This window comes from Cantharellus anzutake (assembly GCF_015039405.1).
Source record: "Cantharellus anzutake strain C23 chromosome Unknown EI90scaffold_47, whole genome shotgun sequence".
NCBI lineage: Eukaryota > Fungi > Basidiomycota > Agaricomycetes > Cantharellales > Hydnaceae > Cantharellus > Cantharellus anzutake.
Genome location: NW_024066997.1, coordinates 194190 through 208056, shown reverse-complemented (window position 1 = coordinate 208056; position 13867 = coordinate 194190). Strand labels below are relative to the sequence as shown.

Below are 13867 nucleotides of genomic sequence, written 5' to 3'. Positions count from 1 at the left end.
GAAACTCACACCACCACACCTTAGTCCTGCCCCACATGTTGTTCACATGCTGATGGCATTCTATATGTGTACCTGCATCTTCTAGATACTCTCATGTGCACACACAGCTGTGGAAACTTGTGATGTACTGGCTTGATGGTAGAGATTGTCAGGGACCAGATTCGAGACGAAGGAAAGTCTCCGTGGCGGAGGGCTTCGGCCTCAACGACTTATGCCAAGAGCGCTGTGCCTAGTAACACGTCCATGCCCTAACTTACTAACTGGCAACCAGAACTGAAGGGGGGTAACTCTAGTCGATTTTATTACTGAAGTGTAACCTATGTACAAGCTGGATATATATATGGTTACAGCAAAGACGGGTCTGCAAATGGCGGAGCCGAACGGAGCGGAGCTAATGGGGTTAAACATTAGCCGACTGAATATTACCGATGAGTCGGGTTGCAGGGTTAACGGAAAGGCAGGCGATAACCCAGAAACAGAAAGGAGGGATGGGCCCGAAGGTGGGCTCTGCAGGGCAGGCAAGTGTATTGCCCAGCGGAGGCAGGAGTGCACTAGCGGACGTCGGAGCTGTCTGGAAGTCTTCGGGGCTCCGTACTTAGGGAGGCGTTGGTAATAAATTGAAAGGAGGGGGTGGTGACCATCGAGGGGTACCGAGAGGATTGCGGAATATGGGAGCTCCGAGGTTAGTAAAGGAGGAGTGGAGGTAGGCTGGAGGGATCGGAGGGACTGGAAGTCGATGGCCGGGAATGGATATGACAGAGATCTCCCCCTGGATGAGATTCTCCCTCAATGTTGCCTGGAATACTGGGGGATGAGTGAATGTGATGAGGTGATGGAGGTGGCTTACAATGTGATAGACATCCTTGCCAGCAGTCTCAAGGCTGCTGTCATTTTGGATGATCATACACAATGGTGGATTTGGCATGCAAATACATTGATGCCATCATTGGGATTGAGCGCTGCACAGCCTTGTGGAGTTACAGGGATGAGGGTGTATGTAAGCATAGTTAAGGTTGAGTTCACAAGTGATCTCGCGATAGTCAGGTTGCCTCACACTCCCAGTCCGTCAGATATATGCTGTATGTAGCTATATTATCAATGGGGGAGTAAAGGCTGGGGAAGCCTTTATCCCCTCTCATGTAGGTTATATATACATAATGTAATTACATGTGATTAGTGTGGCTTGGGACTGCATGGTAAAATGAAGGTATCACGTCAGGTACAAACCTGACATGATAAATAAGGAATGAATAGGGAGGGCCACAAGTATGTGGCCTATCTCCCTTACAGTGTAGTAGGATTTAACACATATGAGGATGTGTTTGAGTGTGTCAGAGACCAGATGTGGGACGAAGGAAACATCCCTGTGGCAGAGGGCTTTGGCCTCAGTGACTTAGACCAGGAGCCCTGTGCCTAGTTACACATCCATGCCCTAATTTACTAACTGGCAAAGAGAACTTAGAAGAGGGTAACTCTAGTCGATTTTATCACTAGGGTGTAACCTATCTACAAGTTATGTATATATATAGTTACATAGAGGGCAGGCCCATGAATGGTGGGACTGAGCAGAGCAGCGCTAACGGAGTTACATGTTAGCTGACTGAATATTACCGACAAGTCAGGTTATGGGGTTAGTGGAGTGGTGGGCTATAACCCAGAAATGGAAAGGAGGGAGCAGCCCAAAGGTAGGCTTGCAGGGCAAGCAAGTGAATTGCCCAGCGGAGGTGGGGGTGTGCTAGCGGACATCAGAGCTGTCTGGAGGCCTTCAGGACTCCGTACTTAGGGAAGCATAGGTAATATATTGGATTGAGGGGGTGGTGACCATCGAGGGAGTCGGAGGTGATTGTGGAATACAGAGGCTCTGAGGTTAGTGACGAAGGACTGGAGGTAATCCAGAAGGACCAGAGGTAGTGGAGGATGATGGCCATGGATGGATATGACAGAGTGGCTGGATACTGTTTACACTAAGTGGACTTCCATTCCTATGGTTCACTTGTATGAGCTCACATGTGAGTGCTATCTGAAGTCCTGTCATATCTGTACAATCCCAACCTCCACTCCGGGCTCCTGGAACTCCAAAACTGACTCCAGAGCCCCACTTCCCTTTTGCCACCTCCTCCCTTGCTGGTTCCAAGGAGGTCACCTCCAGCTCCAACACCACCTTCAGTCCAACTCCAGAACATTCCGGGTCTGACCCCAACCTTGACCCCTTCCAGATGAGTACATGACATCTATGCTCCCGACTCCGGACCTCCACTCCGGAATCCCATTCACATCTCCATCTTCAAAATTCCAGTCTCAGCTCTGACCTTGGACTTTGATCCCACCTCCATTGTATTGGTTAGCTATTTACCTTTGCCAATATTCCAGAGTTTGACTTTCAAGTTCAGACTTTCTGGACTTATTTCAGACCTTGCAGTTCTTACTGTATTGTTCCCATTCAATTCCGCTATTCTCCCTCATTCCTATTTGGGCTGCTGCTTCTTTCTATTCAGTCAGCTAGCCATTTCTGGCTCCCATCCTCCCTCCTTCCTCCTTGGGCCTTGGCCCTTCATACCTCCCCTGGGAAACTGTCAGGGACAGCTCTGAAAGCAGCGAAGTCCCAGCATGGGGGACTCAATGGGACGAGAAGCAGCTATGCATAGCAGTGGTCCTGTCGTGGGGTGAGCATCCCCAACCACTTAGTCTGAAGTGGGAATGTGTCATATCCGTACATACTCAATCCCAAGCCGACTCCCAGACCTCCATCTTCACCACCTCCGGAGTCCTACCCTACTGCTGTCCGTTCTGATATTCACCTTCAGTCCTGACACCACACCTGACACCACACCACTCCTCACCCCTCATGCCACCTCCACCCTCCTGTCCTTCTCCTACCCTATCTCTGTTCGCTCCAATACTCATCTCGGACCGAACATCACTCCTCTCACTCCTCCTACTCCTCCTCACGACACCTCCACCCTTCCGTCACTCTCCTACCCTTCTCCTGTCCGCTCCGACACTCACCTTCAGACCCAACACCTCTCCTCCACTCCTCACCCCTTTCCTCTCTCCTCTCTCTTCCCTCTGACCCTCTTCCGCCGACCCTCTGCCAAGTTACGACCTTTTGCTGCTGTCCTGTACCCTGTACTTGGACACCGCTTGTACCTTCGCTCCGAAACTCCGTCATAGTTCCTACCTCGGACTTTGACTCCACCTCGGCTTTAGTCCATTGCATTGGTGACCTCATACTACGTAAACACCATTGCCAATATTCCTTGGACTTTCAACCCCGCCTCTGTAACCTCCATAACCTCCGCAACCTCTGAGCTCCACAGATCATCTTCGGCACTTTCGCCGCTTGTAATGTATCTTTCGCATTTTCCCCTCATCCCTATTTGGACTGCTGCTTCTTCCCATTCTAGCCAGTTAGTCATCATCCCCACTTCCCCTCATCCTCCTGCCCCTCTGGGCTTCACCCTCCTTACCTCCTTTTGGATGTACCACAGGTTCTGCCCTATGACCTTTGGTACCGCTCTGCTTCTGTCATCCCTTTGTTCCCGTTTGGATGCCTTCGTTCCGATTCGGACCCCCTTTGTTTCCTTGTGCTTTTGCCCTCTCCATTATATATATTGGCGCTTGTACATACTCATTTTAGGCCTTTAGTCTAAAATCGACCTGAAATGCCCCCTAGAGACTTCCTGCTTGCCACCTATGAAATTAAGGACCAAATGGACAAACAGCAATGGCACAGCACTCCGCTTGAGTCGCTGAGGCCAAGGTCCCTCCTTGCTAAGTCTCTGGTTCCCCTCCGGAATCATCCGCCCTCGCCCAGTTCTAACAGAATGTGAGAAGAAGGCTATTTCTTTGGTTCCCACTCCAGCTGTTATTATATACATGTGGAATCAGTCACGTTGTAATGGGTCAATCACCTTGACTTGAGACAAAGAAGAGGGGGAGGATTGTAGTGATTTCATGTGTGGTTCATGGGGCCGGGTTTTGGTCTGGGGGCGCTGCTAGGTCTACTAAAACCTCAAACAAACACTCACCTACATCTCTCTTGGATGTCAAGGCTGAGGATTATGATAAGAGGGGGGTTTAGACGTCTGTGGCAAGCTCAGGGTGTTGGGGTCATGGATGGCATCTTTGCCACTTGGATGTAACTAACTTTTCCCTCTTTCATGGGTCTATTCAGTACTAACTTGTTATGTAAAAGGTTTTTCTATTTTATATGGACTGGAAATAAAATGAATGAAATGGGGAAATGCATACGGGCCGATAGGCAACCGTAAATATATAATGTCCAATCAGGGACAGAGAAACAATAAAAGATATATGAATGAATGGGGAAATTGTGACAATGGATCTGAAATGGAAATTGTGAAAGTTAACTCCGCAACACTTCGCCACAGCGCCCGCCTATTCTCCCGTCAGCAACCTCCTCGTCTCCAGCTTTCCAACGAACCCTTATTTGTCCCAATTGGTGCAGTAGTTCCTGAGATATGGCCAATGACAGGTGCTGTCAAGACCATGTGAGGCTCTACACCATGCTGAGCCATCCAAGTATGGGATTTCCATTCTGGGAAATGCTCCATGGGTAAAGGGGGAAGGTAGAGCGTCACCATCAGGCAGAAAAATGGCTAGGTTTGATGTGTAGTTGTGGAGGTCTGGGGAGGGGGTGAAATTGGCAGTGTGGTTGGGTGTGGGAAATCTGACTTGGGACTGTCAGGAATGTTGGGGAAAATAAGGAATGAGTGTATGGAGTGTTGGACAGTGAGAGGACAAGAAATGGAAGTATCAGTGGGTATGCAGTGTGCGTTGTTGGGTAGAATCCACAGAATCCGACTTTTTGTGGTGCTGTCATATCCATACCAACTCCGCCTAACCTCCGACCTACTCCACCACTGTTCTGGTTCACCTCCAGTTCATCCTCTCCCTCACCTCCGCCATATCCTCTGGTATACCTCCGGTCCACCTCCACCTCCAATCTCTGGTACCTTCTCTGGTACCTCTTATCCTCATCTTAGATGTTTAATAATATTTCTACCTACCTACCCAATATTACTATGGACCCCCTAGGACCTCTACCAACCCCACAAAGGTTTTCCCACTTTCCAACAGCTGTTGCTAATTCTACCCTTCACCTACCCACTCCACAATGCTTGATAAGGTGATTCTCTCACAACTCACCAACCTGTCATATCCATTCCCGGCCATCGACTTCCGGGCTCTCCGACCCCTCCGTTCTAACTCTGCTCCCCCCTCACCAACCTCGGAGCCCCCGTATTCCGCAAACCTCCCGGTACCCCTCGATGGTCACCACCCCCTCATTTCAATTTATTACCTACGCCTCCCTAAGTACGGAGCCCCGAAGACTTCCGGACAGCTCCGACGTCCGCTAGCGCACTCCCGCCTCCGCTGGGCAATACACTCGCCTGCCCTGCAGAGTCCACCTTCAGGCTTATCCCTCCTTTCCGTTTCTGGGTTAACGCCTGCCTTTCCGCTAACCCCGCGAACCGACTCGTCGGTAATATTCAGTCAGCTAATGTCTTAACCCCGTTAGCTCCGCTCCGTCCGGCTCCGCCAATTGCGGAACTGTCTCCGCTGTAACCATATATATACACTACTTGTACATAGGTTACGCCCCAGCAGATAAATCAACTAGAGTTACCCCCACTAGGTTCTAAGTGCCAGTCAGTAAGTTAGGGCACGGACGTGTCACTAGGCACAGCGCTCCTGGCAGAAGTCGCCGAGGCCAAAGCCCTCCGTTATGGAGACATTCCTTCGTCTTAAATCTGGTCTCTGACACAACCTGTCATATCTGTTAGAACCAGGCGGATTCGGACGACTCTGGAGTGGAATCGGAGACTTAGCATGGAAGGACCTTGGCCTCAGCGACTCAGGCGGAGCGCTGTGCCATTGCTGGTTGTCCTAGGGGTCCCTAATTTCGGATCTAGCAGAGGGAAAGTCTCTTGGGGGGAATTCAGGTCGATTTCGGACTGAGGTTACAAGTTACTATGTACATTGTATATAAGGAGGGGTCCGGAATCAAAAGGAGCGAGGGTAGGACGAAAGGAGACAAAGGGAGATGGAAAGAGGAACAATGTCAGAATCTGGGATATTGTCAGAGACTGGAATGCTTGTCAGAGACTGGGATATTGTTGGAGTCGGACAAACTGTCAGAAGATGGATGGAAGACGGATTGGGTTCTGTCTGAGTTGAGGTCGGAGGTGATGCAGAGGTCTGTTGGAGCGTGCACGCGGATATGCAGGCGGAAATATGCGGCGTGTCCGGAAGTGCTGTTCAAGGTTAGCAGAGTGGGATCGCGGCCTCAGCGACTCAGGTGGAGCGCTGTGCCCTGAGCTTGACGTTTGGGGGAGATCCCATATTTACGGATTGACACTCACAGTGGACTTCAAACAAGACTTGCGGGTGAAGCGGACCTGTAGGAGGAGCGCGGACTCCGCGAGCACGGACTCAGAGGGGGGGAAGCCCCCTTTGCAGAAGGAGGGACTCAGACCAGACAGGGGGGTACTCTAGTTGATTTCAGACTGAGGTCCCTGAAAGTATTTACAAGGTATAAGTAGATAAGAGAAATCAAAAGAGGGACCGGTCGGTCCGGTGTGGAAATAAGCGGGAATGAGTGGGGACTTGTCAAACTAAACCAAGGACAAGAACCTGGGAAATGGGAGGCAAGGAATGAATAAAGTTAAAGCGGATCAAATACCAATATTGACAGATTAAATGAATGAATGGGAAAGTGCAATAGCACACGGATCAAATGCCAATATTGGGGTGAACATAATAGGCACTCGGCAAGGAATGAATGTTATGTTGCCAAGTGACAAAAATGGCCAGAGGACAAAAGCGGAGGTCAGCACGCGGCACTGATACAAGTCCGCAAATAAGCGGGGTCGGTGCGGTGCCGACACAGGTCCGTGAAGGGACATGGAAATCAGCACGGTGCTGACAAGTCCGCAACAGAGGGTGGTCCGTCAGTGCCATCAAAAACAAGGGCAGCATGATGGCCAGCAAGGTCGGAGGGGAGTGTTGGCCTGACCACAGGGTGTGGAGGGCAACCAGGAGTAGCAGAGGTCCAGAGGGTGTGGAGGTGGGCAGAGGTACAGATGCGGGTGGAGGTCCGGATGCAGGCAGAAGTCCAGATGCGGGTGGAGGTCTGGATGCAGTGCATGGTTGATAGGGAAGGGGGCCAGACATCGGATTGGGGGCTGGTTAGATTGGGTTTCGGGTCGGCAGATTCGCCTATCGGCATTGATTCGCTGCTGACAGAGCCCCAGGATTTGGTGGTCGTGACACTATCCCTCCTTTCCATTTCTGGGTTATCGCCTACCATTCCGCTAACCCTGTAACCCGACTTGTCGGTAATATTCAATCGGCTAATGTTTAACCCTGTTAGCTCCACTCCACTCGGCCCCATCGTTTACAGGCCCGCCCCCACTGTAACTATATATACTTGACTTGTAAATAGGTTACACCTCAGTAATAAAATCGACTAGAGTTGACCCCCTTTAGTTCTGGTTGCCAGTTAGTAAGTTAGGGCACAGATGTGTTACTTGGCACAGTGCTCCTGGCATAAGTCACTGAGGCCAAAGCCCTCCGCCACGGAGACATTCCTTCGTCTCAATCTGGTCTCTGACAGTATTTTATTACTCCCTGACTAGTACACATCTTGTATGGCACCAAAAGCCCCTCGCACTCGTTCGCAACTACGCACATTAGTTCCCAACTCTGCCTCACCGTCCCCAGAACCCTCACAGCCTGGTCCTAGTCAATTGGCGAGAAACCCAGTTGAGTTTCGCAGCTTTTCTAATCTAGAAACCCCTCTCCCGTTGACCCTGATCATGCATCCCGTTAGGAATCAATCACCAGTTGCAGATTCCGACTTCAGAGACACCACGGAACAACCCATAGACCCTGTTCACTTCTTTGGACTCGGTTCTGAGGTCCCCAATTTTGTCGATCCTGCTGCTGCTGATCCTCCCATCCCCACTGTCCCAACTGCCAACGATGCCGAACCCATCCCCAACATGCCTATTGCACAACTAGCCCAAGCCATCACCAGTTTGGCTCATCACACCGGACGTCCACCACATCCACCATCCTCCACTCTCCGGACCAAGGTCCGTGAGCCCAAACAGTTCAATGGAAAAGATCCCCGAGAACTCCGAGTATTTCTGGTCCAATGCGAACTGAATTTCCAGGACTGTCCCCTCACTTTTGCTAGCGACCGTGCCAAGGTCATCTTTGCGCAGTCCTACCTCAAGGGAATGGCCCTCGATTGGTTCGAGCTGGATCTATTATTCGATCAAAATTCTACGCTTTGTCCGCAATGGATGAATAACTATCAAGAGTTCGTCAATGAACTTCAAACCAACTTTGGTCCTCACGATCCTGTGGGTGACGCCGAAGTTCAACTAATGACCCTGGACATGAAGGACAGGCACCACATCAATAAGTACATACATCGTTGAGTTCAACCGACATGCCTCTCAACTTCATGGTTACGGAGAAGCCACGCTTCATTGTTTTTTCTATAACGGATTGCTGGAACGTATCAAGAACGATATTGCCAGAGTAGGTAAACCTTCTACACTTTCAGAACTTCGCACCTTGTCACAAACTTTCGATGTGCGCTATTGGGAGCATAAATCTGAAGTGACACATCATGTGAAACCCTCCTCCTCTAACGTTTTCGACAAGTCCACCACTGCTTCTCATTCCGACCCCATTCCTTCCTCCTCCTCTTTCAACTCCGCTTCCGGTAGCAAGCCTCTGAAGGACAGTAAGAAGTCCGAGGCCAGCTCCGCTAAACCGGACCTTTTGTCAAAACTCGGAGACAACGGCAAGCTCACACCACAAGAGTGCAAGCGCCGTCTTGACGAGAAACTTTGCATGTTCTGCAGTCAGTCTGGCCACATGGTCAAGGACTGTCCCAAGTCTTCTTCTCGCACATCTAAGGCCCATTCGTCCCAGACCGAGGAGCAAGGATCCGCTTCCACAGAGGCAAAAAATTAGTCCACACCCCCATGGACCCCACATGGACTGGGGGTTGCAATTCTTCCCTCCGTGTGCTCAAAGAAGTGCGTTTAAACGCGTCTTCCATCTCCGACTTATCCTCCCTCCATATTCCGGTTTCTTTTTCTCTTTCAAATGGTCTATTTTCTCCTCTCAATGTTGACCCTTCGGTTAATGTTCTACCCATTGTAGATAGTGTTGCTGATGTACCACTCTCTCCTCTGCCCCCTCTGACTACTTCCATAGATCGATCCACCTCTTTCCGTTTCTCTTCTTTCTCTTCTCCTCTCTCTTCTCCTCCGTCCATTGATAGGACACACAATAAACTCTTCCGCACCTATGAGAACGTACCCACACTCATAGACTCTGGGTCTTCAGACTGCTTCATCGATGACACATTCGTAAAGAAGTTGGCCTTGAAGACATATCAGATAAAACCCCTACAACTATGCCTTTTCGATGGTAGCACCAACTCAATCATAACCCATGCCGTTGATATTCCCCTCCACTTCGCTTCCGGAAACATCACCCCCACGACTTTCTTTGTCACATTGCTGGATGGATCATGTTCCCTAGTCCTAGGACACAACTGGCTTACCCACTACAATCTGTTGATTGACTGGGCCTCAAGCAGTATTACGTTCCAAACTTCCGAACCTACCAAGACAGTTACTCCGAGCTCTCCCCCGTCATCTCTGGCACCACTGCCGTCGTCTGACATCCAACCATCTGATGTTCCGCCAGCACCCCAGCCCCAGGCTCCCACTCCTCCATTACCATCTATCGAGTTCATCAGCCATTCCACATTTGCGAAGGCTTGTCAACTTGAAGGATCGGTATCCTTCAGCTTAACCATCCCCTCCGAGGACAGCCGCTTAAGGGCTGCCTCATCCCACACCGATTCCGTTGACCTCTCAGCCATTCCGAAGGAGTATCATGAGTTCACGGATGTGTTCAGTAAGAGCAAAGCCTCGAGGCTGAAGGAGAGAACAAAGGAAGGTCAGTTGGGAGGTTCAAACGAGACCACCACCAAGCTGTTCCCTGGTTCTTTAGTTAGGATGGGGAAGTGTACTAGTATTATTTGTTGGAAATATAGTACCAATCCGAGTGTTTTGGCTAATTCTATTTTTATGGGTTAGTCTAAAGTTTCTGGGAATTGACTTACAGATAAACCGAGCCCTGCAGAGCTGTTCCTTTATTGAAATTTCTTAATTTGTCTAGGTGTAATTCTGTGTAGCGTTGTTCAATTTGGAATTTAACTTGAATTAAATCTTCTACTTGGTGAAGCTTCAAAGATTCTACTCAGTTAATGGATTTGGATTGTGTCTGGAGTGTCCCTTGAGTTTGTTTTATTTTTGTCTTATTTTATTGCTTGTTTTAACAGTAGCAAAATAACTGTGTTGTGTTTACACTTTGAAATCTGGAGTGTTAACCAGCTCTCCTGTTGAAATATCTACTTAATATTTCTCTCCTTAATTGCTGCCTTTTATTACAGTGGCAATCTTAACTGTATATCACTTTTTCACACTGGAGTGACAACCAGAAATGCTTGAGAAAAATAATACTCTATTTTCTTACTTCTCTGAGGGGGGCAAAAAGTCGCAGGAAGGATCTCCCTTTTATACTCCTTGGGTCGCCTTCCTTTTTCACGCTCTACCTCATATTTACAGGATTTATTTACAGTGTATTTTTCTCAAACTGAATAAAAAATGAATATAGTTCTACTGCGCTTTGCTGCACTGAACTGCGGCTCTACTGTGGTCAGACTGTGCCTAGAATCCTTATTGTCCTTCCTTGCCTAAGCTATTTTAATGGTTAATTAGAACTTGACTGCGCTGCATTTGTTGCAGTTTCCTATTTCAAATTCCTCATATTTACCATTAAATTTTGCTATGACTCGGTGATTCTGAATTCAAACTTCGCATTACTATGCGTACGGCTGCACTGAGACCTTCAGCTAGTTTATTCCATTTTTATTCAGCGACATTTAGTTAAAATGAGACTTGAAATGGTAAATGAGTGAATTATTCAGGTTGAAAACCGAAAGAAAAAGTTCCTAGTAGTCAAGAATTACTCAAACGAATGTATTATAGCTCTCCACTTCATTAGAATATCGTTCCCTAAAATTCCCGCCATGGTCCATCATAGTTTAGTGGTTTTCGTGGATTTTGTTCATCTTCCCTGATTCCCCTTTGTATTATCACATCCTAATCCTCCATATGTATTGTTTGTTGTTATAGTAGGTCGTCCTCGAAGATATCATATTTTTATGTATTTTATTTAGGGCTCTGGACCTCTTGAAGCTGTCTTCCCATGCATTATCAGGTTTCTAACTTCATGTCCTTGTATCTCATTCATTTCTGGATGGTTTCTCACGTTCTTGGTATCATAAATTTTCATTTATTCCCACCTTTCCAATGGTACCAAAGTTGTGTTCTATTTCCTGGTATTCGTCGAGTTAGCAAAAGCTCGCATGCACATTCGGTAATCATGTGTGTCATTCCCATAGTTGTTCATATGCGGGCACTGTTTCTGTTTAATTGTTTGGGATTTATGGTATGCGTGGGTGTTTATATCCTTCATATAGGCTTCTGTGATTTATTTCAGATTTTTCCCTCATGATCTAAGGTTGTTTTGCACTTTCCATGCTTTGTTTTGACCGGGCTCTTCCTTATTTGGACAGAAATTGGTCTTCGCGATCTGCCAAAGTGCGGATCTCGGTTCCGATGGCCGGTTCCCTTCGCATTGCCACCCTCACCTGTCATTAAACATGATGCGGATTTCTATATTCCCATCATTCCCGTCATTGGTATAACTTTACAACGGCCAGACCATTTGGGCTGAAAATTTGCATAACTATAGTTTCTTATTTTTCATAATTTCCGTGTAAATTTCGTTGTATGTTTTAATTATGGATCCTTCGTAAACATCGTCTTTTCCCTGAGTCCGGACTTTTGATGTCACTATTCCCATTATTGGATATCTCATTAATGTGTGATCCTTTTATCATGAAAATTTGGGTGGATTAAGATTAGATCCCTTCCTTTCTAATGGGCTATCAAGTTCGTCTCGGTAGTTACTGGTTATTCTTTGCGCTTGCTTTTAAAACGTTGTCCTTGTTTGTGGGAGTTTTAGTCATATCTCTGTCGTTTATGGGTAGTTTTCCCTGTAATTACTTTCATTGGGTCCGTTTGGGGGACATCTACATTTCCTATTATAAACGCGACTTTGAATTTTGCATTAGTTCCTGAGGAATCCTTGTTCCGTGGTACTTCCATCCTTGGCTACATGTGCAGACGTGGGAAAGTAGTTTCCGTGGAGGTTCTCTGATTGTTTTTAGAGTCAAATCTTGGTCGATTGTCCTAATTCTTTGTTTAATATTTGCTATAAATTCCCCCGAGAATTCCGTCTTGTTGATGCTAAGTTTGAAGTATTTTTGCTAATTTTCTTTCTTTCAATTTATCATGTATAGTCATAATAATTCGTAAGAATTCGTTAAAATTCATTAAAATTCAGGTCCTTCTATTTTCTCATATCTACTTGTCGTATGAGGTTTTGTGATCTATCTGGCATATTTCCATAATGGGTTTCCATAGTGTGACTGTTATTTCTCCTACAACGCTGGCACCGCACCGTGAGCACAACCTGAAGATCGACCTTGAGGAAGGCACTTCACCACCCTTGGGTACTATGTACTCTCTCTCTACTTCGGAACTCGAGGCTCTCCCGGCGTTCTTAGATGAACACCTAGCCTCCGGGTTCATTCATCCTGCTACTTCCACTCACATGGCACCGGTCCTCTTCGTCTGCAAGAAGGATGGATCCCTCTGTCTTTGCGTTGACTTCCGAGGGCTGAACAAGATCACCAAAAAAGATCGCTACCCACTTCCCTGCATCTCAGACCTCCTTGACACCCCTAGCCATGCCACAGTCTATACCAGACTCGACCTCCGGCATGCTTACCACCTGGTTCGCATTGCAGCAGGTGACGAATGGAAGACGTCCTTCCACATGCACTATGGTTCCTATGAGTGGCTTGTCATGCCATTCGGTCTCACAAATGCACCCACAGCCTTCCAGCGATTCGTCAACACGATCTTTGCCGACCTCTTGGACGTTTCTGTTAGAGATGGGCGGATTCAGATGACTCCGGAGTGGAATTGGAGACTTAGCGTGGAGGGACCTTGGCCTCAGCGACTCAAGCGGAGCGCTGTGCCATTGCTGTTTGTCCATTTTTTCACAGTAGGCGAGCAGGAAGTCTCTAGGGGGCATTTCAGGTCGATTTCAGACTGAGCCCGCTACAAGTATGTACAAGCGCCGATATATATAATGGAGGGGGCAAAAGCACAAGGAAGCGAAGGGGAACCGAATCAGAACGAAGGCGTCTGAACAGGAACAAAGGGATGTCAGAAGCGGAGCGGTACCAAAGGTCATAAGGCAGAACCTATGATACATCCGAAAGGAGGTAAGGAGGGCGAGGCCCAGAGGGGCAGGAGGATGAGGGGAAGTGGGGATGATGACTACTGGCTAAAATGGGAAGAAGCAGCAGTCCAAATAGGGATGAGGGAGTAACGCGAGAAATACATTACAAGTGGTGAAAGTGCCGAAGATGATCTGCGAAGCTCGGAGGTTGCAGAGCTTATGGAGGTGGGGTTGAAAGTCCGAGGAATATTGGCAATGGTGTTTATGTAAGATAGACGACTTTCAAATCCCGGTACTATCCGGAATTATCCGAATGTGGCAGTACAAGGTCACGAGCGGCAAATATTTCTGGTCATTGCAAGGTCACGTGGAAAATATTTAGCTGGTTATGTAATTAGGCAGAGTTGGCTGTCTCTTTCGGAATTACTTA

At 47.9% G+C, this 13867-nt stretch overlaps 1 protein-coding gene across 1 annotated transcript; it reads right to left on the bottom strand.

The window, feature by feature from the left end:
• Positions 1-595: 595 nt before the first annotated feature.
• Positions 596-925, bottom strand: EI90DRAFT_3128056 (uncharacterized protein; the record flags this gene model as incomplete). Its single annotated transcript, XM_039064057.1, has 2 exons — positions 596-796; positions 848-925. 2 exons carry the CDS (start codon positions 923-925, stop codon positions 596-598), a joined length of 279 nt encoding a protein of 92 aa, XP_038912763.1.
• Between the last annotated feature and the right edge of the window lie 12942 nt (positions 926-13867).